Here is an 8,998-nt window from a genome sequence, read left to right as displayed (position 1 = left end):
AAAAAAGTTCCTTCTGTGACGTCCTCGCTGCCCTCTCATCTTTGTTTTGAGTGCTTTTTAAATTCAGGAGTTGCCTTGTTGTTTTTTCCACTCCTTTGCTTTCACTTGGCTCGCTCCTTACGCTTACTTTAGTGTCCGCCGCCAACTATATTAGACCATGTTACATCAATCACCCATTAGGATCGAGTTGCAGTGGTACTGTAAATACACCGAGCCGCAGTCATACCTGCACATGGCTCCGCTCTGCTTTCAGTCCTCAGTTTACATGTTTGTCCTCATCAAACAGAACAAACAGATTCAAAGCTTATGTTAGCTCGTAAAGCGTTGTTACAGTCAGTCATATGCATTTTTTAAAATACTCTACATCAAAGTGATCCACAGTTTTCTAACCAAGCAGGTAGAGCTGCAATTAATGTTTTCATTATCAATTAGTCTGGTGATGATTGTCTCAATTTGGTCTTTAAAAAAAGTGAAGAAAAAATGACAAATGCCCATCACATCCAGTCCAAAGTGACTTATTTTATATGACTAGTTTTGTCCGACCAGCAGTCCAGAAACCAAAAATGTTCAGTTCAATTATCTTTAGAAGACAAATAAAGCCTTTTGAGAAGATGAAAACACTGAATTTTTGGCATTTTTTCTAAAACTATTCACTGATTATCAAGACTGTTTTGTGCAAATTTATTAAAATCGAAAAAATATTCAGTTTCTTATCTTAGAAGATGAAGAGAACACCAGAATATATTCACATTTTAGTAGCTGGAACCTCTGATATTTGGGTGTTTTTACATCAAAAATACTTAAACAAGTGAGTAATGTATTAAGTGACTAATTGATAAACTGACTAATAGTTTCAACTTTACTAACAGGAAAACAACACTTATCTTCACACAGGGCTCAATTGTGTTGCTGCTGATCTCATTTGTTACCTCATAGCATGTCACAGTTAAAGTTTCACTCTATCAGAATCTACTTTCTGTTACGTTTTCATTCAGATTACATTCAGTTTTTGTGTATTCTTTTGCGTGCTCCCGTCCCCTAACCATCCTGACATTGTCACCAACAGACAGCACTTGTTGGATGTGGGCCTCTCTAGAAATGGGCCAACTATTCTGTGAATGGAGTCAGGGGAAACCCCCGTAGTTTCAGTGTGGTGACTCACAACTCCTGGTGTCCTGTGGAATTTGGTCAAGTGCCTATTTGCAGTCGAGAGGATATATATCTCACAACCTACTTCTGCTTTGATATGCAGTGTTTTTGTGTGTTGTTTTTTTTGTGTGTTTTTTTCCAAGTGCAGTTTATACTTGCGGCTTATTTATAACTCTTAGGTCTTGTGAGTGTGCATCAAAACAGAAATGACGTACAGAAACGTAAACGAGGCCAAGTTGTGGCTTCAGATTTTCCAGCTCCTCTTGTTTTAGAAAAAAAAAAAGCATCTGAATGTAGTTAATGAAAGAACCGAGGCTTTTATATATATATATACCCCCACCACCTCCACCCCTTTCTTCTCTTCTTCCCCTCCAATAATGATAATTTCACCCTCCTGTCTTCTTCTGTGATTTATCATCTAGCTCGTACTCGGAGGGGACATCCTGCCACGCCGCTGCATCTCTGTTAAGTCAGAGCACAAGAATGCATGAAGCCCGGTCTGCGCTGACCTTTTAACTCTTCTCTCACATTCCTTAATCCGGGGGCAATAGTTTGTCATCATAACGCCCCACTTTACTATATGCCAGGGTAATTCCATCACTCGCATGTGAACAGGCTCGGCTTTTGTGAGCGGGAGAGTAAATGTGAATCTCTCTCTCTGTCTGTCTCTCTTTCTCTCGATCCACCTCTCCTCTCGTTCTCTCCCACAGCTTCTCTTTTTTTTTCTTTTTCTTTTTTTTTCCCTCCCCCTCTAGTCGTCTGCTGCTTTGGGTGCTATAATAGTATCTCAACTGACAGCATTCCTGCAAGAGGGCACGGCCCACATGACGACAACTTTTTGGGAGTTTGGAGGGTGGTTAAGGGGAGGATGTGGAGGAGGGAGGGAGGGAGGGAGGGAGGGTGTTCCTCTCTTTCCACTCCTAGACCTGATGAAGCCACACCTTCTCTGCTGTCTGCGTCTTAAACCACTCCTTCTTCTGTCAGGCCGGTTCCTCCCTCACTAGTTAAATTCATGTCTTTTTCTGCTTTTTATTTTTACTGAGAAGTTTATTGACAGTCTGTTTTTAAAAGCACCTCGCAGCTTAATTTGAGGCTGAATACTCGCACGGATGCAGCGATTAGTCGATTAATGGATAAATTCACTGACAAAAAAATTAATCTGTAACTTTTTTAAGCTGAAACTTAATTTTGTGGCTGGTTTCAGCATCTTAGATGTAAATATGTTATGCTTTTCTGTCAGATATGATAGTAAAACTGAATATCTTAAGGTTTTGCTCCAAGAAATCTGTTTGATTTGCTAGATGCTGCTTCTCAAATGTCAAAATTTGATGCTTCTTCTGTGTCATACATAATAATAAACTTTATATCCTTTGATTTTGGACTTTTGAGCCAATAAAACAAGACATTTGAATACGTTACCGTTAGCTCTGAGAAATTAAAACTGGAAGAAACTGACGAATTTTGTATATTGTAGCCCAAAAATGACAAATCTTTTATGCCAAACATTTCATGTGTTTCACATTTTAAGATTACATTTTTGGTTTCCCCGCAGTCTTTTGTTCCATTCATTTCATTTCAGTGTGGTTTTTAAAAAAAAATAGAACATTCAGACTTTGTTGAAAGGAAGAAATTCATTCATTGTGAATATTTATCTGCTTTAAATTATTTTATTTGTTTGTCAAATATTTTTATTGTCACATCATGGGAGTGAGGTTGCAAACAGACGCTGTTTTTTGAGAAATCTGCCTTGGTTGTTCTTTAAAAAGACAAAATTAACATCCGAGAGACTTCAGTCAGTCAGCTACCAAAAAAACATTCACAAATGATGTTTAAAAAAAATGAAACGATAAGCAAACATGGAAGTAGTGAAAAGGAGTATCTGGTTAATTAATTTTTTTTGCTGTTTAACAGTCGACTTGACGTTTGAGCTTCCTTGAAAGCAACAAAAAAGATCAATTTTTTAAATAGTTCTTAAATGAAACTAAAAAAACAGACACAACTCAATGGTTACTGTGATAAATAACTTAAATCAAGCGTGTTTTATGTCCCTGTAAGATGATACTCTTGTGAAATAAACGTATGAAGGAAACTAGTGGCCTGAACTTGCTGTCTTGACGTCATTTGACAGGATTTGGTCGTAACTTCGGTGTATCATACCAGGTGTTAATGATCAGTTTCACCTATTGCACAGTTTCAGTTGACATCCTGTTAGCTACGTGTGGAAAAAAGTGTTTTTCTTTTTCTTCAGGGGTATTCCCACCGTTTTCTTTATTTATATTTTTTATTTATAGCTCATTATTACCAGCTTGTTGTGTTTGTCACTCATTTCTTTTTTTTTGTCTTGAACTTTCAGGTACAGAAGCAGGTCCACCCAAACCTCATGGCGAAGGAGGATGCCCTCCAGTACATCGAGGAGCTGATCCTGCAGCTGCTCAACATGCTGTGTGTGGCCCAGCCTCGCTCCGTGCAGGACGTAGAGGCAAGTCTCCTCTCGGCCCTCGTATCTCTGCACTATTATAACCCCAGATGGTCATTCTTTTGTCTCTCCTCTCCTGAATAAATACCTCTGTGTGATGCAGTCATCTTAATGCTTTCTGATTTATTAAAAAATAAAATTTCTCTCTTCCATCTCATCAGGAGCGTGTCCAGAAAACGTTTCCCCACCCAATAGATAAGTGGGCGATTGCTGATGCCCAGTCAGCTATTGAGAAACGCAAGAGGAGAAACCCTTTACTTCTCCCTGTGGACAAGATACACCCGCTGCTAAAGGTAAAGACTCCCGAAACAGCCTCCACCAAAGATATGAAGTTCTACATTCTTATAAGACGCAGTCAGCTCCGAGGGGAGTGCCAGAAAGTTACGGCGAATGCTGGGAAATACTTGTTATCCAATTTAGTAAACAGTTTTGGCAGCTTGGTTCAGACTAATTTAATTACCATGAGCTTAACCGATCCTCCATGCAGGTTCAGATAGACATCAAGAAAGATTTTGAACTGCTGTTTGTCTCCACTTATAACAAACAAATATGTTGTTTTCCCCCATTTTCATCTCAACAGGAGGTTTTGGGCTATAAAGTCGACTACCACGTCTCCTTGTACATCGTGGCTGTTCTTGAATACATATCAGCAGACATACTGAAGCTGGCGGGCAACTATGTCGGCAACATTCGGCACTATGAAATCAGCCAGCAGGACATCAAGGTGTCCATGTGCGCTGACAAGGTGAGTTAAAAGCTGATAAATAAGTTTAATAGAAGCAGGCTGTTAAATCTAAAACATCACAAGAGTGGAAGGAATAGTTTTTGATTTTCTGCTGTTTTCTAGGTGTTGATGGACATGTTTGACCAGGAGGACGAAATGGGCTTAATTGGTTTAATGATGCAGTGCACAGAGGAGCCGTTGTCCTTGGCGGAGCTCACATACGACGACATGGTGAGGCTCGAAATCGCAGAGGAGCGACAGTACCTGCGCGACCTCGACCTCATCATCAAAGTGTTCCGCCGTCACTTCCTATCCAACCCCAAAACCTTCACGACTCAGGTGAGAAAAGACTCGGGGGAAATTAATTACAACGCTTTTCTGAAGTACAATATTGTTGATTTTTTAAATTGGAGTTTGATCAGACAGCTCGTGCTCACGTATACATACTGCAGAATAAATTATTATATTATTATTGAAATACATTAAACTACAGTAGAGTAAACTCATTTCTCAATCAGTCAACTAATTGTTTGCTTTATAAATTGTCAGAAAATAGAGAAAAATGCCAAACTAACATATTTTAAAGTGTTCAATTCAAAGATACTCAGTTTATTATGAGCGAAAATCTGCAAATCCTCACAACTGAGAAGCTTGAATTAGTTCAAATTTGTCATTTTAACTTGAAAAATGACACAAATAATTATCAAAACAGTTGATTTTTTTTTGTCCCATCTACTGAAAAACTTGCAGAAGAAATTATAGTAAGCTTGAAGAAGTGTATTTCTCTCCTCTGTGGAAAGGCTGAGGTGAAACAGGAGCTGTGGTCAGCTTACTCTAAAGCCAGCTTATAAACAAACAGTCAAAGTTTCTAACTCAACTTAATTACAAAGCAATTTCAGCCAAATCCAACATAAGAACATTTAAAGATTATAGTTCTCAACTCTTTAATCGGCTAACTGCTAATCAGCATCAGCGAGCAAAAAACCCCACACAGAATTAAAGTGTTTTTTTATTTTAATAAACCTCAGTAAGAAAGAGAGACTTTCACTTTCCCTCAATGTGGTGCCAAGTTACTCTTAAATCATCTGTGATTAAAGACAGCCAATATGTCCATGAATGATTTATAAAAACAAAGGCTCCAACAGTTTCGTGCCACCTCCAGAGGCACCACCCATGCTCCTCTGACCCATCCAGTTAACGAACATTCATATCTGTCTCACGGCGGTTAACCAAAAAACACAAATTACTAATTACATCGTGTCGTGTAATACGGCGACCCGAACGCTCCACAATGTATGAGTCGCGGCAGGGAGCCCGAGCGGTGGCTCCATGCGTCGAGAAGAAGCAGTGAATGGAAAGTTGAGTTTAATGGGCTGCTGTGGCTTTGCATATTTTGGGTTGGGTAATTTGTGGTATCATTTGGGTGAGGAAGATAAAACCTTTTGTGAGGCCCAGAGGAATGCAGAACATGTAATTATGCTGAGACAGGAACAACATCTGCAGCCCTCGCCAAAATAACCTCAATTATGTATGTTGAAACACGGTATAATCCGAAATTACTTTGGAGGGGATGTCAAAAAAACTGTTACGGTCAAATAATGACAGGACAGGACTTTCTATTCAAACTTTAGCAGTCAATAATCACTCGGGCTATTTTTGGGGATGTGCTTTCTCATCTGCTTGACTAATGATTTCCTCTGGCAAATTGAGCCAGTTGTTGTTGTTTTTAGTGAATTCTTTTTTCTTTTTTTTTAGCATTTATTTATCTAAGGGAGGTTTTACTGAGAATTGGGAGTTACAGACTCATATGTTTAAACACATTCAGTGTGTTTACATGCACATAGGTAACCTGATTACTGTCGGTTTTCCGTGGTATCCGCGATTTCTTAAACGTCATTTACAGAAAAATTTTGTGTTTGGGGATCAAGGTTTATGGGAAACTTGCTGAATAGAGCTTTTTTTCTTTCTTTTTTTACAGGAAAAACATTAATTCTTGGCCATGTATGCACTTTAACCAGGTTTCTAATGGGATTTTTGCACGAGTAAGACTTTAGAGAGGAAAAATATCTCTGTGGTAGCACAGTGGTGCCATGAAAAGAGAGATCTTCTTTTCTTCTTTTCTTCTACCATCCAAAAATAATTAAACTCAGAGTTTAGAGACTCAAACTGAAACTGAAACTCAAATAAAAAAGCGTTTTTTTAAAAAGTTTTAAAAAACTACAATTGTGTAAGACAGCATAGCCTCATCTCTCACTCTGCTGTCAGTCCGACTCAAGACTGAAACTCTAAATACCGACTAGCTGCATTTAAGTTTTAGAGCAATCAATCAGGTAATCGCAGTGTCACCTGTGCATGTACATGTAGACACAATAGATCTTTAATCATCTTTAAATCCCCTTTCAGCACATTTTTATTTACAACTTGACAACAACATGAATGAGGCATAATTATTCTAAGGACTCAGACACAAACCTGCCTCTTTACCTGCTACATGCTAAAACCATTTCAAGTACTATCTATTGTTAGTGAACGTGTATTTCACCGCACCCGCCACTCTCTCTCCCAGCGACTGATATCGCACCATCAGTTTTATTATTATCTGCTTTTAGCGACTATACATTTGGTTTTTTTTAGTGACACAACAGCAAACAGCCACTTTCTCTCTATCTCAGGGACTGATAGTGATAGTGATGGTGCACCGATAATGCACCAGCTCTCTATTATTTATTATTATGTGATTAAGCAAGTGCACATTTGTCTTCTTAGTGATTTTTAATGACTTTTTAGTAGTGTCTTGTTTCTTGAACTGTGGAGAATGGTATTTTGTGTCTGATTCTGAACTGTGTAAGGCCTGTACAGTCTTTTCACAGCCACACAGCAAAACGTGTTTTGTTAAAGATCGCTCCTGTGTTGTCTTGCAGGATGTGGAGTTGATCTTCAGTAACATCCTGGACATCCACGAGCTGACGGTGAAGCTGCTCGGACTGATCGAGGATGCCGTGGAGATGACCGCTGACGGTAGCCCTCATCCGCTGGTGGGCAGCTGCTTTGAGGATCTAGCAGAGGTTCGTAGCATTTCCCACTAAACAACCTCATTTCTACATAAAGATAAAAAAAAAGATTGACAACGGATGTAAACAATCACACATTGCTTGGTAACTCCCTTGTTTCTCACAGGGGGTGAATTTAACACTTCAGAGCTGCTGCACAGTAGCATCATCCCCCCGAGCTAACACTCTGCAGGCTCACATACATTTTCAACCACACCTTTTTAGAGGAAGCAATAATACATGTGTAGCAACGAAACAGGTCATCTATCTGAGTGGGTTTTCCCAAAAAATAAACTTAGAAACATTTGAAATAAACAAAAATTGTGTATACCCTCAGTAAATATGGCACTACTTCAAAAATATGTGGTCAGATTTTGTCAGACAGATGTTGCACATTTTGTATGCAGAACATACACTAACAGAACATAGAGTATCTAGCATGTGACATACTGCGTCCTCATTGTCAGTGAATTAATACTGTCGGTGACAAAGGTGTAAAACATTAAATTATTCTCTTCGTGCCTCTAGGAGCAGGCGTTTGACCCCTACGAGACATTGTCTCAGGATATCCTCAGCAGGGACTTCCACGAGTACTTCAACAACCTGATGGCACGACCGACTGCTGGCCTCTACTTCCAGGTAAGATGTTAAAAATCGACCTCAGGGACGTTTGATCGGTAGCTTGTTGTTTGACACGGGGGTTCTGTCGCATCTCCGAAAGGGGAAAATCAGGCATGAGAAGTTAATTTGATAATTTTTAAGTAATTTGAGCTTGTTTAAGATGTATAAAAAGAAAGGCGAAAAACAATGGAAGCCAGTAGATTTGCAGGGTTTTCATATTTTAGCCTTTGTCTCTTTTAATCTTTAAGAAAAGCGAGGTTATATATATATATATGCATGCATGACTCTTCAGGAAGAATCGGAGGTAAATATCCCTTCTTCTGTTAAATAAATGATTAATAGAGCTTCTTGGTAGTCGAGTGGTTACCGCACATGCCACATAATGGCAGCGTCCCTGGTTCGATTCCAGCAAGGGACCTTTGCTGAAGGTAATTTCCCTTTCTCTCTCCATGTTTCCTGTTGGCCTCTACAACCAATTACCTTCAAATACAAGCAGGAAAATGTCCTAAATAAATAATAAGTAATACAGTATTTTGTTAATAGTTTTGTCACCTGTTGAGCTAAAGTTTGTGACATGAGCTTCTACTTCGACTGATTCATTTATAGCCGCAATATTTCCTACTCGCGTCTTTCCTGTCATTCTCAGATGTAAACCTCAGATGTCTTATAAACCACAAAATGCCATAAAAAGAAAAAAGAAAAAAAATTGTTGTTTGTTTTTAATATGAAGGTACAAGTAGGTCACTTGTGTGTTTATACCAAGCAAACAGCGTTTCATTATTTGTTCCTGTTTCTCTTTGAAGTTAACCTGGGTGCCTCGTTGAATTCCTCCCAATATCGTTTGAGGGCATGTCATGACATATTCAGTGTCCTGTGTACAGTTTATTCACTGCTGCCGCATTGTTTTATTTGGACATTCCTCACAAGAATAGCATTGAAATATGCTCAACGGGGTGCAGTTTGGCAGCCTTTGAAGAT

At 39.0% G+C, this 8,998-nt stretch overlaps 1 protein-coding gene across 1 annotated transcript in view; it reads left to right on the top strand.

Moving 5' to 3' along the window:
• The window catches only part of sos2 (son of sevenless homolog 2 (Drosophila)), a 37,453-nt gene that overhangs the window by 11,133 nt on the left and 17,322 nt on the right, over positions 1-8,998 (top strand). The window contains exons 2-7 of the mRNA XM_062440092.1: positions 3,503-3,628; positions 3,787-3,918; positions 4,206-4,370; positions 4,473-4,688; positions 7,271-7,414; positions 7,928-8,038. Coding sequence (XP_062296076.1) covers positions 3,503-3,628; positions 3,787-3,918; positions 4,206-4,370; positions 4,473-4,688; positions 7,271-7,414; positions 7,928-8,038 — 894 coding nt within the window. The remainder of the gene's footprint in view (positions 1-3,502; positions 3,629-3,786; positions 3,919-4,205; positions 4,371-4,472; positions 4,689-7,270; positions 7,415-7,927; positions 8,039-8,998) is intronic.

This window comes from Scomber scombrus, chromosome 19 (genome assembly GCF_963691925.1).
Source record: "Scomber scombrus chromosome 19, fScoSco1.1, whole genome shotgun sequence".
In the NCBI taxonomy this organism is placed as follows: domain Eukaryota; kingdom Metazoa; phylum Chordata; class Actinopteri; order Scombriformes; family Scombridae; genus Scomber; species Scomber scombrus.
This window is presented reverse-complemented; position numbering and strand designations above follow the sequence as displayed.